Source organism: Elgaria multicarinata, chromosome 2 (assembly GCF_023053635.1).
Source record: "Elgaria multicarinata webbii isolate HBS135686 ecotype San Diego chromosome 2, rElgMul1.1.pri, whole genome shotgun sequence".
Lineage (NCBI taxonomy): Eukaryota > Metazoa > Chordata > Lepidosauria > Squamata > Anguidae > Elgaria > Elgaria multicarinata.
Genome location: NC_086172.1, coordinates 103,234,934 through 103,251,003, shown reverse-complemented (window position 1 = coordinate 103,251,003; position 16,070 = coordinate 103,234,934). Strand labels below are relative to the sequence as shown.

General features: G+C 39.0%; 1 protein-coding gene across 1 annotated transcript in view; it reads right to left on the bottom strand.

The window, feature by feature from the left end:
* Positions 1-2,071: 2,071 nt before the first annotated feature.
* DCDC1 (doublecortin domain containing 1) overlaps positions 2,072-16,070 on the bottom strand; it is a 282,616-nt gene continuing 268,617 nt past the window's right edge. Inside the window, exons 32-39 of the mRNA XM_063118422.1 lie at positions 13,813-13,968; positions 12,900-13,001; positions 11,895-12,031; positions 10,360-10,539; positions 8,072-8,222; positions 7,144-7,253; positions 4,285-4,347; positions 2,072-2,159 (exon numbers count right to left, since the gene is read on the bottom strand). Coding sequence (XP_062974492.1) covers positions 4,285-4,347; positions 7,144-7,253; positions 8,072-8,222; positions 10,360-10,539; positions 11,895-12,031; positions 12,900-13,001; positions 13,813-13,968 — 899 coding nt within the window. The 3' untranslated portion in view covers positions 2,072-2,159. The remainder of the gene's footprint in view (positions 2,160-4,284; positions 4,348-7,143; positions 7,254-8,071; positions 8,223-10,359; positions 10,540-11,894; positions 12,032-12,899; positions 13,002-13,812; positions 13,969-16,070) is intronic.

Sequence of the window (16,070 nt, the reverse complement as noted above, 5' to 3'; positions counted from 1 at the left end):
GGGAAGAGAAGGCAAACAGGCACAGGGTAGGGTAAAACTAACAGTACCATGATGTTTCGTGATCTTGAATGCACTGTACATGCATGGAAGCATTCAGAGCTTCTGTTCAGGCTGTGCTCAGTGTGCCCTTGCACCCCCCCACTTGCCCCAAGATACAGGGTCAGTGGGAAGGGCTTGCTCCAAACCATAAAAACTACTGGGGATACAGAGCCTTGAGCCTTGGTATGCACCAACAGTGGCACTAGTGTATAGGACCTAGTCCTGTGTTCCCAAACTTCTGTAAACTTCTGGAGTTGTTCTTAATTGGGAGCAGGTCAGTACAGAACACTGACATGCTCCATGGCCCCTTTCTACCTATAGAGCCCTTTTCATTCAAACAACACAAGGAGGAGGCTTCAGTTTTCTTTCAGGTCGGTCAGGGTCACCCACATCTAGAGCCATGTGAATGACAAAAAAGCTTAAACATAACCAACGAGGCACACCAAAATTGGTGCACCATTTCTCATTATTCAAAATCAAATGCCAAGACTCTATCCTGCAATAGCATTTTTGCATGGTTCGAACCTGTTCACCTGACACCATTGTATGCTATTATACTAATTGGATTGTCCCCATTGTTCCCCTTCCCATATGGTCAGTGAAGAAACAAATGGTTGGATCCAATGCTGTCATTTTGCTGATGGGTGTGTTTCCATCAGCAGAACCATGAAGCGGTTATGCTCCCTCCCCGAGTGCCTGCAAAATCTGCTTTGGAGGGCTGGGAAACGCGGCTACAGGGGGAAAGAGAGAGGAAGCAGCACAAACAGCACTGAACCTGTTTGCTTCATGACATATACAACTCATCAACACAAATCTATTCAAAGCAGATTGAGAAGACATATGAGAGAGCTACAACCTGAACATGTGGAAAAACAAGCAGACCAGATTTAATATTCTCAGTGGTTTCATAAGTAATGCTGGACCAAGGTTTGCTGTTTTGTGAATGAGCAGTAAGAAGACTCAGCCTTGCATACTCTCTCCTCCTCCAATCCTCCTCTTGCATGCAGCAATTCCCTGAATGCTATTCATGGCAAAGTATAGTTTTTAGTTTTTTTACCAAAGTGGCAAGCTATGGTTTGTGCTTGCCCTGAAAACTAGGGCCATATCTACACCAAGCAGGATATAACACTTTGAAAGCAGTTTGAAACTGGAATATGGAATGTGTCATGAGCCCCAACAGTTGTCAGTACCATTATAAACTGTTATAATGCAGTAGTGTAGATCCTGCGCAGGATTTTAAAGCAGTGTTAGAAACATCAGTATGAGCAAACTACCCAAATGTGTCAAGTGACTGTGGCAGACTAACAGAATCAAGACATTCAATGGTTGTCAGAGTTCTAAAAGTGGGAATGTTGGCAAATATTTTTACCCTAGTGATTTAATATTCTAATTTCCCCCACTGTTAACTATTATAAAAGTTTATGGAGAAACACAGAGCAGTCTGGGCAATAAAGATGCCATATCCCAACTACTGAATGCATATAGAAAAGTGTTAATTTATTAACTCAAGCATTGTGGAAAACAAGAGTTTAAAGTTGAAAAAAGCGAAAGACAGCAGAGCAAAATATTCTAATTTAGTATATTTGTTTTACCCAAGTGTTACATTCTATGACCTGAATACATACACTCTAGGCTTTGTTAACATATTCTTAAATCTATACAGTCTGCATAACTTTTAAAGATATAATATAGTATCACAGACTGAAGGCTGAGCAATGAAAATTAGAAGCTTAACCACTTGAACACTATTTTTTTTTAACCTTGGTAGCAAACTCTGTACAGTTAACCCTGAAGATCAATCTCTATTTTGTTACTGGTTGTCTATATCCAATGTACACAATAATGTTGTAGTATTTGCATAGGGAGACTGATACACTTTTGAAGAGTTACATAGTTAATGTATTCATAAAGGCCTGTTCTGATCTGATCACAGCACAATTGCAGACATCCTTATTTCTTTTCCAACTTGTAGGTCATATAGATCTTGGAATGGTCATGGTAGAAAACTGCAACAAAGATAGTAGAGCTCAAATGTATTTTCTCCAAATTTCTCCTCAAAGTTTTGATGTCAAATATTCTCCAAAAATCTTCTGAATATGTAAATATTTGACATTCCACATCTGCATTTGACACTGAGATGCAATATAACAAAAATATATTAAGGTCACAATCCTATGCATGTTTAGACAGAAAGAAAAGCCCTACAACTCCCTGCATGCGCCATACAGCCATCTCTAAACATGCATAGGATTGCACACTACTTTAGTTAATTATTCACACAACTAAAATTAGTGTACGGACTCTATTGCAAAAAGGTGTGGTAACAGCCACTGATTTAGGTAGCTTTAAAATAGGATTAGCCAAATTCATTGAGAAAGATTAGCCATGATAAGTAAAAGGAATCTCCATATTCAGAGGCATATGCCTTTGGATACAAATAACAGACCAAAAAAATGAGAGGGCTCTTATCTTCCTGCCCTGCTTAACTTCCTGGAAATCTGGCTAGCTACAAATAGAAAGCTGGACTAGATGGTCTTTGGTCTGATCCATCAGGGATCTTACGTTCGTAAAAAATGCAGTATCAGTCAATATTTGACAGTATCTGATAGATACTGCAGAGAGCTGGTGATCTATCTGAGGCCCTAGTCTCACTGTAGAACAGTAAGATGCGGAGGGTCATCGACTTGATTGCACCTGAGTGCCCTCTCCAGCCCTGTAGAGCCCGCTCTGCTCCTTGGTATACTAGGGAGCTGTGGTCAATGAAACAGGCTGGATGTCGGCTAGAGCACAAATGGCATAAGACTCGAAGCAAAGATGGCCGAGCATGCACTAGAGCGCATAATCGTGCCTATTACGTGGCAGTGCAGGCAGCAAAGAAGGCATCCAGTGGAGTTCTTTCAGGTGGCCTGAGGGCTGCTAACACCCTCGCCAGCAAATGGGCCCTGGTCCGTCGAGGAGCCGCTGTGACCTTTTTGCATTGCACTTTGAAGACAAAATCACTTATCTCCACAGCAAGCTTGATGCTGTTGTTAGCACAGTTTCAGTTGAGGTGTCTGATGCCACCATCTGCCAGATTTTGTGGGATCAGTTCCAGTTATTGTGGCTTGATGATATGGACAAGGTGCTTGCAACAATGCGACCATCCACTTGCTTTTAAAAGCAAGCTGAGGGGGTCTGACTGGGTGGGTCCAGGGGGTGATAAATGCTTCCCTCTGGGAAGGGGTGGTCTCTGCTGTCCTTAAGGAGGCAGTAGTGCGACCACTCCTGAAGAAGCCCACCCTGGACCCGTTAGTACTAGACAACTACCATCCAGTTGCAAACACCCCCTTTTTAGGGAAGGTGCTTGAGAGGGTTGTGGCAGAGCAGCTACAGGCACTCTTGGAGGATACTGATTATCCAGACCCATTCCAGTCTGGGGTTATGGAACTGAATCAGCCTTGGTCACCCTGATGGATGACCTTTATTGAGAAAGGGACAGGGGGAGTGCAACCCTGTTAATTCTTCTCAATCTCTTATCGTCTTTTGATACCATCAACCATGGTCTCTTCCTGGATCAGCTCTGTGGGATGGGTGTCAGAGGCACTGTGCTACAGTGGTTCCAGTCCTACCTACGGGGTCATTTTCAGAGAGTAACATTGGGTGACCATTCCTCTGCCCCTTGGCAATTGAGCTATAGGGTGCCGCAGGGCACCATCTTGTCCCCAAAGTTATTTAAAATCTATATGAAACCACTGTGAGTGGTCGTTACGGGATTTGGAGCTAAATGCCATCAATATGCTGATGATATGCAGCTTTATCTCCCTGTGACAACTGAATAAGGGGAGGCTGTGCAGGTCCTGGACCAGTGCCTAGACTTAGTAATAGGCTGGATGAGGGCCAATAAACTGAGACTGAATCTTGGCAAGACGGAAGCCCTGTGGGTGAGTGGTTCCCGAGTCTGGGACACAGACCTGGGAAAGGGGGGAAATATGCTGATCTTGGAGCTAGTGTTCTTATTTTCCCTCCTGTTGGGATCAATGGGTGGGAAAATGCAAATATATAAAAAAATAAAAATCAGTGAAGAAGGGGGGAAAGGAAAACTCCCACCTTCCACCCTGCTGATGCTAGCCCAGCAGGGCATAAAAAGCGGTAGTTTATCTGCACTGGGTTTTCCCTTCCCTGCCATATATCTCTGTCAGTGTGCTTGGAGGTGGCTAACAGGACTATGTAGGGTGTGTGTTTTTTAACTTCAGGGGACTACTTTACCTAGTTGCTGGACTGTTGAGGAGTTCTGCATGTAAGAGCCAGAAGAGAGCTATTCATGTTGACCTGTATAAAAAGAATAAAATTGCTATTATGAACATGATTGCATTTTAAAAAATCTTCATCAGAATCATGATATTCTCAAGACTTCAGTCATGTGTACCTCCCTTTTTGTCTGCTCATTTTACATGTGACTTTAATTCTTAAAATAACTTAATTGACAAGACTTTTAGCTGAGGACAACCTCTCTTTTAATGGGATTGAAGGAAATAAATACACCCAGGAATTTTATTTGAAATTGCAAAATGGGTGCCGAGATGAGACCCTAATGGTTCCATACAACCGTTTTTAAAAAGAGATGGCTAACAATGAGGTAGACAAAGACGAAAAGAAGAAAGAGAAATAACATATGAAAATATTTTGCAAGTAAACTCTCTTGGGCTCCTAAATCAACATTTTAATAATGGCTAGAGAACCTGTTTAAGGAAAAGCCCTCTATGAGATATGCAGACATGTGGAGTTCTCCTGAGGACATTCTGCATACAGTATGGTCACTGGTCTGTCACTGCTGATTTCCATTTGCATTACCTTAATGTTTCCATAGCAGCAAGAATTACATTTCTCAGAGAAAGCTGTCAGGATCACAGATATCAGGTGGCACTTTAGCTTAATGATAAAATGGATTCTTGCTGATATTAAGAAAAGAAAGGAAATCCAATTCACTTTCCCCCTGGTGCCGATTCAAATCGATAAAGGTAGATTCACCGGAAATTACCAACTTTATTAAAATTTTGGGAGACTGCAAGACATTTGACATAATCAGGTATTTTAGACAACTGAATGGGATCAAATTCTTATCATGCAACCCTGAGATCCATATAACCTATTTCAAGAGAATCATTTTTTAAAAATACTGGGCATTGGTAAAAGCAAGTAAACAGAATTTACTTGACAGGACTAGGTTACATTTTTGAGGGACACAGGAGTGACTTCAACACCAATAAGTGTGGGGAAATATGTGATTCAGTAAACACTATGGATGAGCTCACCAACAGATTCATCAGATCTTGAATTTCAAAACAATATCTAAACTGATCTATTACGGATGAGTCATAGGAACATTCTGATACAGTGGTGATATAAATACTCCCATAAATCTTTGCCACATTTGGATCACATCTCACCTGCCCTTGTCCAAACCACATGTTAAAGTTAGTGAGTGTAATATCAGCATGTATCACAACGTCTGGAGCATTAGCCATGTGCATGGATTCACCAACTCATTACCATTTAAAAATGGTTGTGTGAATCAGTCATCATTTCTGTGTTTTTCCGTACCATACCATGCCATTTGTTCATGTGCAGGCTACTGAAAATTATTCCCGTAGTTGCAAAACTGTAATAGTTGAAATGGCCCTTACTCATATATGTAAATTATGAAATTCATAAATTATTCATCCTATGGAAAAATAGGTTTGACACACTTTACCAGAAGAGTACTATTGACTGAGGTACAGGCCTACTCGAGTTATCCACAGCTCTTTATCATTTTACACACTGAATATGAATGCAGTTATGAGAGAAGATTGTTTAGCTATCTTGATTTAAAAAAAAACTGTGAGGAAGGAGATAAATAAACACCTGTTAACAATTTTTCAGTTACCTGCAAATGAATTTGTTATGGATACAATTCTGGTTTTAATATAGGCAAAGAGCCTTCGATAACAATGCCATGGATGCAAAATATTGTCTAAACATTTTCTATTTGTATATTCACTTGTCTTAAAAACTAACTTACTAAGTTGATGAAATAACGTACCCCTCTAGTGGCTTCAACAATTCTGCAACAATTAACTTTAAATGTTTGTTCTCCTTTGTTTTCTTTTTTTTTTTTACTGAAGATACAGTTTCTACCCAATTATTTAAAAATATTTAAAACTGCTCTAAAAATCAAGTTCCTAACTACAAATAACTATAAATAACTTCCAATGAGCTCTCCTTCCTATGACAAATGACACTACAGGAATCTTTAATCAGGTTCAGCACAGAGCTCCCTGCAGTAATTGATAACAGCCATGTTGCATTTATGGCTTTCTACGAAAGGAGGTAAGTAGGAGAATTAATGCTTTTCTCCCTGTTCTGAATTTACTCATACAATATAAATGATCAAACAAACTGGGCTCTTGGTTCAGCAAAGCAGTTGCAATGGTATATCAGCAAATGTTGGACACAGAAATGGGAAATGTGTAGAAACACCCAGTGCATGCAATAAGCACAGGAATAAGTGGAAACTTAGTATATTTAATGTGTGCACAGTTGCATATGGTGCGAACGGACCATTTTAAACTGAATTAGGGGTTCTCTTAGCTGTCTGTTGCCCAGAGGCCATGAAATGCTATGCATGTCTAGTAACGTACTGGATTGAGAAGTCCATCCCAATAAAATTATGGTATGCAAAGTAAACCTTACAAAATGGGACCATGGAGCTGGTTTTTGCATCTCACCTCATTTCTGAAGTGTCTAAAGCTTGTTTCTTGATAAAACGAGCTTGCAAAGGAGCGTGGATACAGAATGGGCCCCACCTAACATTACCTAAAGACTTTTCTCATATAATTTTGTTCTAGCGTGCCAGATGTTACTGAGGATATCACAAGAAATGTTAGATGATTTTATGCTGAATGAAGGTAGATAACCCTTGTTTCTCAAGTGGCCATGTTGTCCAAAATGGTGGCCATCGAATCTGGGTCATGACAGGAGCTGCCCAACCTTCTTTAACCTCACAAAGTTAAAACAGTAGCGATACATAATTTACAGCCAATGATATAGTATGCAGAACTATTATACAACATTTTATGATACAACCTTCTCTATAACTTTTTCCGATGGTGAGACAATAATGTTGGTAGATTCTGGACCCTGCTGCTTCCGAATTCTGGCATAAAGAGCTCTGACTTCCACGTCATGCTTCATGGCTGAAACAACGGTTTTAAGCTTCAATAACGAAAACGATTTCTCTAACAATTTCTTACAACATGCCAATATACATTTTAAGCTGCTAATATGGCAAGTTGCAAGTGGCAGCATATTTGGAAGAGGACGTCTTGTTAGGGATGGTTGTTTCCAGTCTGATATTAAATCTAGGGAACCTGGATTACTTCTAAACTGGGAACCTTAAGAGTTCCTTGAAAATTGGAATACTGATAATGATCACTGACAGCATTGACCTGTGTTAGTGCATACATCAGAGGCTTAATTTCAATTCAATGCAACTTTTAAAAAACCCATGGAATTTGATGTCTGCAGTCCTCTCCCTTTTCAAGTCATAACCTATGACTAATGTTACCAGTTACACTTAATTCTTCCTGGAGATTCCTTTCCAAAACATTCACAACCCCACTGCTAAAGCATTCCACTGCCGCCACATCTTCATTCTACAGATAAGAGAGGGAGAAATAGGCAGTGGGTAGGATTCCAGGGGCATTATTGGGAGCACAAATGGCCTCAGTTCAAAATACTCCCCCCCCCATTTGAATTTTTTAATTTCAAAATACATTCAGAATTATCTAAAACTAAATCATTTTTACCAGGCCAGCTTCAAACTTGGCTAGGAGTTTGTCATCACTACTGGCCATGGTTGCCACCTAGACTTCCACGAGCCAAACTGGCTTCAGCCATGGATGTGTTCAGACAGAGGGAGTAGCCTTGTCAGCAGTGTCTCACCCACTTCTTAGATATTTGGCATATTTGTTAAGAGCTACAAAAAGATGCTTCTGGAACTGCAATAAACTACCTTTTCTGCTCATAAAGGGATGTCCTGTGGAAACACAAACAATCATGTCTCTTTCTATTTCATCCCATGATTGCAGCTGGTCACCATCAGGTGTGTACAGTGTCTTTGCAGGCTGTGGTATTTTTAGCTGAGTTGTACAGCTGTCAAGTAGCTGAAACATAAAAACTGCATTAGTATTCACTAGTACATTGGTTTGTGAGCTTACTCCATCAGTCACAACAGAGGTCACATGCCTACCGCAGCTAATTTCAAGGGAAGCGTTATACATAGTCAATGTGTCAGGCTCCATCTTGAATTTCTCTCTCACATACACCACGAACTGAAGACAAACATATTTTTTGCCTGAGAGTCAAGGACTTGACTGAAATTTCACAATACAGAGCTGCTAGAGTAAAACAAAATTGCATGGGAAAGAGAGTTGTATTTAAAAAGCACTGCTTGTCTCCAATCTACTGTCTGTAGCTCTAGGTCATGGCAGGGGATGGGCAAATAACCAATTTCAAGGTCTAACTAGTACCTTATTCAGCAGTTTTGCAGGGTGCTTCTTCACACACCATATTGCTAAACTATGGCTACCAATTTGGATGGCTTTAAAAGGGGGTTAGACAAATTCTTCAAGGAGAAGTCTATCAATGGCTATTAGTCCTGATGGCTATGTGCTGCCTCCAGTAACCAGCGGCAGTATGCCTACATACACCAGTTGCTGGGGAACATGGGTGAGAGAGTGCTGTTGCACTCATGAGCTGCTTGTGGGTTTCCTATGAGCAGCTGGTTGGCCACTGTATGAACAGAATCCTGCACTAGATGGACTCTTGTTCTGACGCAACATGCCTCTTTCTATGTTCTTCTCTATAGCTGCACCTAAATTGTGAAGCATTCTGCTCCACAAAGCTCTCTTGGCTCCCTCTTGTATTGTGTTTCACTGGATGGCAAAAAACTTTTTGTTTAGGCAGCCAGTTGTTTTATCAGATCGTTACATTTTTATCTGGTGCCTCTTTTATCTGCTGCATTTGTCTCTGTTTTTATTATATTGTACTGGTTTATTATTGTATTTTGTTGGTTAGTTTTAATTGTTGTTAGCCGTCTTGGGTAATCACTAGGAAAGTGGGATATAAATTAAGTATCAATAAATATGAATAAATATTGTAACTTTCATTAGTGCTATTTTCCTCTTCCTCCATCCTTTCTCCCCTTTTGTGTCTTTGGGATTGCAAGCCTGCAGGCAGGGACTATCTTGTTTGTTACTGAAATTATGCATGGGCAATGCCTAGTGAAAATCTGGAATCCAGAATGGGGGCTACAAAGAAGCATTCCAGTGATCAAAATTGAATTATGCAAAATAAACACATTTATGAAAGTCTTCTTAATTTATATAATTTATATAAGTATCAGAATCCAGCTTTTCTAGGTGCTAGAATTTCACAGCCATACACCCATGCAGAATCATAGGAAGGAATAACCCAATAACATTATACAAAGAACTGGAAATTTTACTCTTCTCCCCTAACCTAGCCTCTCAAAATTATGCTGGAACAGAAATTCAGCGAAGAATCTCTTGAAATTTCTTCTAACAAAACATATTTTAATCTTTATTTCTCATAGTTTTTTTGTTCAGGCTTTTCTAAGTGGAACCTTACATCACTTAAAAATCATAGAGATGATGGGGAAAAGGTAATATAAATAATGTACATTGGTGTCCATAAGGGAATTATAGCACAGCTAGCAACATGGTGGTAATAGGTTATCCAGGTCTTTGATGTGGTAGATCAGAGGACCTGGGTTGCATTCTTGCCATGATATTTATAATGCTTGGGAGAAGAATTTTGTAGTTCCTCACAATCAAAATTAAATTAGTTACTCCTAAATTTTCTTTAATCAATCACAGTTTTTTCACACAATTGTCCTTATTAAAGACTGATCAAGTGTTAGATTTTTAAACTTTGTTTCTACCACAAATGGAAACTCTTGTGTTTAGTTATTGGCAGAGATAGTAAATTTATTCATGCACTTAAGCAAGGCTTAAGTCAAAAGAACAAGAATGATTTGGAATGGTGAGGTGATGGTTGTGGAGTAATAATAACTAGAACTAATTAATAGGACTACAGTAATAACTAAAACTAATTAATAGATATTTGGCTTACATGGGAGTTCACATATATAAATGCTCCTATATTATATCTTTACATATGGAATTTCTTTGCAGGAGCAATCCCAGTACTTAAGAATCTGGAAGTGACCAAGAATCATCCAGCAGAACTAACGTGAAAGAAGCATTTCTTCTGCTTTACCTCTGAAATTGTTTTCCCCCAGGCATGAGCTCCCTGCTCAGGTGTACATCCATTCACATAAGCCCACACTCTTTTGGCGGTGGGCTGTTTGTAGAGATTTCTGTGACTTTCCGCAAGTAGTTTAGGAGAAAATGGAGAACTTCTTTTGAATTGTAATGCTTGAAGCTCCGAAAGGTGCATCTGACATGATAAACAATTGTTCCAAAGTCATGGAGTTAGACTACGTGACTAATGCTATACAGAATTTTACATTCAGGAAAATGAAAACAAATGAACAAAGAACCACAGATGAAGTATCTGAAGTATCTTTATGTCACCTTGCAAATATGCACAACAATATTTGTTCAACATATTGAGCAAGAGTGGTTTAGGGCATAAGTTTATATTTGAGAATGCTTAAGTGCTGATCCAGTGTTTCTTATCCCCAGAAACCAAATAACACCTGAGGCTTACACAGCAATCATGAGAAGCTCCCAGATAAGGCTTTTAATATGCAATTACTTTGCCTCAGCCAAGGAATTGTGTGTGTGTGTGTGTGTGTGTGTGTGTGTGTGTGGTGTCAACATCCACTTGTAATCCTCCTGTGGTTTCCCACTGCTTCTTCCATCTTTTTTCTTACAGCAGAAAACCCATTGAATAAAGGGCAGAATAGCTGCATAACACCTTCTGGTGGTTAGCATTAGGACCCCCTCCGCCGGGAAGCACCCATCAAGAATTGTGAGGCAAGCACATTGCATGCGGGGGGAAAGAAAGGATGGCCAAACCTTTGTGAAACATGTGCAGTTGCTTTAGCTGTTCCAGAACGTCCTCAGAAGTAATAAATTGCAGATGCTGAAAGCTACCATATAGGTGTGAAACTGTGTTTATGCTTTCAAGTACTTCAGTGTACCAAGTGTTGATCCTGTTTAAAACTTAGGGAGCAGTAGAAATGGTAGGAGTAGGAAGGCCACATTTTCTAAAGCAAAAAAATTGCTTTTTTAGTTCTAAATGATACCTGTGTAGTTCAAGCTGTTTCTTACATATTTTGACATTGTCTTATAGCAATGCTCTATTAAGACATTTTTTTGGGGGGGGGGTTTCTGTACTTCAGAATGCTTCTAAGAAATGTAATACATTAGTTATTGAAGACATAATCCAAACTGCTCTTTGAATCACAGTATTTCTCTTTAGGAACGCATGCTTAAACCACTCTAGTATCTTGCTGGTAAAACTGTAGCTGCAGCCACGGGAGGGCTGTAAAGTTTTCTCAGGAACCATCTGGAGATTTTAGGGAAAAGAAACATGCAGCTAAAATATTTGGATAAGAAACTCTAAGAAAAAAGTAAATTTCTCTGCCTAGGGCAGTTCTGCTCTTATCTGTGTACCATTATGGATGTTTCCTCTTCCACCTTCCCTTTTAGCAAACAGGAGCTGTAGTGGGATGAGGTCCTGGTCCATGTTGTCACTACATAAATTTTGTTTTTAAAATGTGTGGGTTTTGTTTTTCAAAATGTGTGGGTTTCATCAACCATGCAGCACAAAGTACATTTTCATACCTCTGTGTGTTGTATAGTTTCCATGAGCTTCATCTCTTCTTGAGTTTCTTCACTCCATCCTCCTTCCACTACCACAGGCTGGAGTGGACTCTTAGTGGGAACCAAGGTAGCTGCTTTAGATTGTGTTATGCGGCGCCCTAAAACAGGGATGGCCTAATGAGTCATTTTTTAAAAACAACTAGAATGTCTGATTTGAAGGGATCTTAATTTAATACTGCAGGAAAACAAGCAAGAAAAAAAGCCAAAGGGATACCACTGCGCACATGTCTAATATTTCCTGCAGTACCAAATCTGGGTATATTGGCTGGGGTCCAAAGCACCCCATGAGTGAGTGGAAAGCGCTTCTGTATGTGAACAGGGATGAGTTGGGATAGCTGTGACCCTCAACAAGGGATTGCGTGGTGTTCCAGAGCATTTCCCCAACACACAGGAGTGATGAGCCACAGCAGGGAGGTTGTGATGATGGAACGGCCCCACGCAATATAATTTTTGTTGTAAGAATAATGTATAGTCTGTTAGTTATATCTCACATTCATACGTTCCTGCGAATTTGCCATTTGAGATCTATGCATTGCAGCTTTTCTAACAAGATTCTAGACTAGAGAACTGCAATGACTTTGTAATGTTTGATTAAACTGAATGGGCCGAATCCAACGAGTTTTCTCTGACTATGAGAGGCTTTTATCAGTGGAATTTTCATTCTTCCTTCTCACCATAGCTCTCTGCACCCTCCAAGATCGGCTCTGCAGAGTTGGGAGACTCTTTCCAACAGTTTTGCAGGTGCTTCTTCAAACAGCGCATAGTTAAACTATGAATTTAGTACCACAAGGTGTAGTGATGGCCACCAATTTGGATGGTTTAAAAGGGGGCTTAGACAAATTGCTGGAGGAGAAGCCTACTAGACTAATCTTAAACAAAATGTCCTTGTTTATTATCTTATATTAACGATAAATCATGGGGAAATAATGTGATTCCAGGGAATTCTATGCACCCGGTGATACTGACCTTGCAGTTGTCTCATTTTGTGTTTCATTGCATCCAGATCTGCTAGAATTTTATCTTTCTCCAACCACTTTTCTCGTTCTTGTCTCTTAGATTTTTGCAAAGCTGTTATAAAAAAAGAAGAAAAAAGAAACATGATCTATTCTACTGTTTCTTTCACTGTGATTTGGACCTGCAGACCTGTAAAAATTACTGGTTAGCATAATTGGATTTATTTCAGCAAATAGTTAAAAAAAACCAACCTCACCAGATACTGTTAACAAGTTAAACAGATCCAATTATAAATATGTAATTAAAAGGTAAGTATCCTCATAAGAAACTCTCTCAGAAAATACTGCAGAGCTTACAAACATCTCAGCAGAACATGTATAGAATGAAAAAGCAGACTGCAACATTTACAAATTCAACACTGCCAACACTTATGTGGAAGTAGAATCTATTGAACTCAGTGAGACTTACTTCTGAGGGAATGTTCATAGGATTTGTTTGACAGTAACACATTTTTAAAAATGATTCACAAATTGCAAAATAAGTTGTATTCTTGAAAATAACGACAGCAAGTTCATTATTTTTCAGTTTACAGAGTTACGATCTTAGTATATCCCAAGAGCTGTGAGATTAGTTTTGCATGAGTTTAGTTTTACACAGCCTGCATTGCAAACCACTTTTGAAACTGAGAGCAGTTTCAAAGGCAATTTGTAAATAATATGTCAGGTGTGAGGGGTGTCTCCCATTCAAAGGAGGAAAAAGTCAAAAATTTCACTAGGCACACCTAAGAATCTAAGCACATGTAAAATAGCTCTTTGGAAGCCAGAAAACATATTAAGATAACATGTTTTTAATATAGCAACGTAATAATTTTCTGCATTTAGGTGCTGTTATAACAATAACAACTTCCATTTCTTTCATTACTTACTCTCCAAAGGCAAGAAAGGTTCTCCGCAAGAAACCCAGACCTCAACCGGATTTCTAAGAATGATGCTCAGTAAAAAATCATCAATCAAGTTCAGACTATCTGGAGTAATCACCAATGATGCAGACTCGATGTTCATTTCCTCTTCTGCCTCCTTGTCTAGGGTTAGTGAGAGAAAACGGCATGGTTTATCTTTAGATCTCCTTTGGACTGCTATTCCAGTGAACATCTTTCACATCATATCATATTTTGGTTTTAGCTTATGATCATATATTTAATGTTTAAGGCTTGTTCACAGTTGAACAGGGATTGGATCATAGTGTCATAATATCAGCTAACCTCTTGCCATGGACATCAGATCCTTAAACATAATTCTATAGCTTTTATTGCTTATATACAATGGAGTGGGCCATTATTCTCACACTTAGCTTCACTATTTTCCGACATGACAACTCATTCAGATTTGAACGTTTCTTCAGCTGTTTGTTTCTTTAGCCTTGGCCCTCACCATCCCACTATATGTTGCGATCAGAGACTTTCATCCACTCCATGAAGTAAACACTTTATTAAATAAATATAAAGAGTTTATTTATACAATAGGCATCAGCTATATTTACTAGGTTTCAAAGAAGTTTTGGCCTTTTCTTGTGCTGGCAAGAAGAAATGATGGGCAATTGCCAAGCTTTACTTTGCTGAACTGATGAGTTAGCATGGTTTTTAACCTTTCCTAGCTTTTTCTTTACATTTTTGAACTGATGGGATAAAGATCTGTAAACTTTGTAAGTAGTTGAAGAATGCCTAATACAAAGCAGCAGCAAACTTTTAATGAGAAGCTTCTTGTGGGCTAGCAGATTGCTTAGAAAATCAATAGGCAAGAAGGGGGGATGAAGCAGATAAGATGAGTGCTTTTTACTAAGTACATTTGATAAAGATTAGAAAATAATAGATAGGAAACAAATACATAAAAGAGTATAGGCATGTAAAAAGGGCACCAAAAATGAACCAATCCTCTATTAAAAACATGAAAAATATAAATGGGAAAGCTCTCCCTTTCCCCATGTTTCACTTTTAGATAATGATCAAATGTGCATCTTTGAATATATACTGCTCTATCCAAAAACTGCACTATTAAAAATAAGTCTATATATCACTGGATTAGAATGGCAATGCTTAACAAGAAACAGACAATACAGAAATTTGTTTATGCTGTTACTTGGGGGTGGGGTGGGGAGAAGGAATAGTACATTTATCTGTTATTCCTGTAACAGGGAAAATGTAAATTAAATTTAAGAAATAAATGTCATCGTTGAACAGGGTATGGCTGCAAAGTGCTCATTTCTTCCAGGTCATCAAGAAAAATGGGACTCCAATATACTTTGCAATACCAGCTAAAATAAATTCTAGAGGGGTAGCCATGTTGAAACAATAACAAAAAAGAATCTTATCGCACCTTAAAGGCAAACAGAATATTCCAGGGCTGGGGAACGTGTGGCCCTCCAGATGTGTTTGGACTGCACCTCCCATAATCCGTAGCCAGCATAGCCAATGCTGAGGGATGTTGGGAGCTGTAGTCCAACAATACCTGTAGGGCCAGGTATACATTTCCCATCCTTGGATTGGTGCAACATATACTGTCATGGACTAAAGCCCAATGGGAGAACATTTTAATTTCTCAGGAAACTCAGCTGCTGACCTAAAATCACAATTCTTCAACAAAACAAACGTCTAATGGAGAATTCAGCTTGAAACTGCAGAACTGAAGTTTATCACCAATTTGATTCTATTTGTTTTGGACTTCCATCGGGGCCACTGTTATTGCTAGTGTCTGCTCTTTTGAATTTGTAACTTTGCTCAACTTGTATTCATTTGAGCTTTGATGGATACCTCACAAGCTGTACCTTCTGCATTTCATGGCCTTTAGCGCCTTTGTTTAGCTAAAATAAGCAAGCATGATTCCCATGTGAAATTACAGGGAAATGCCTCAAAAGATTGAAGTATGCCAGTAACATACTGGATTTCAACTTCTACATGAATGTATGCCAAATGAATATACTTTCAAAACGTATGTGTGTAATTGAAAAGTAATGTTTGATCCATTAAAAGATTCATGATAAGATGCATTGTGCAAATCACTATTGTAATTAGAGCTTGCAGAAGCCTCCTAAAACAAAAACAAAAAAATATTTGTTCAAATACAGTGTACTAGCATTAATCTTTCCTCCATGAGGATCCATTATTCTTCGTGAAAATGGAAAACAAAA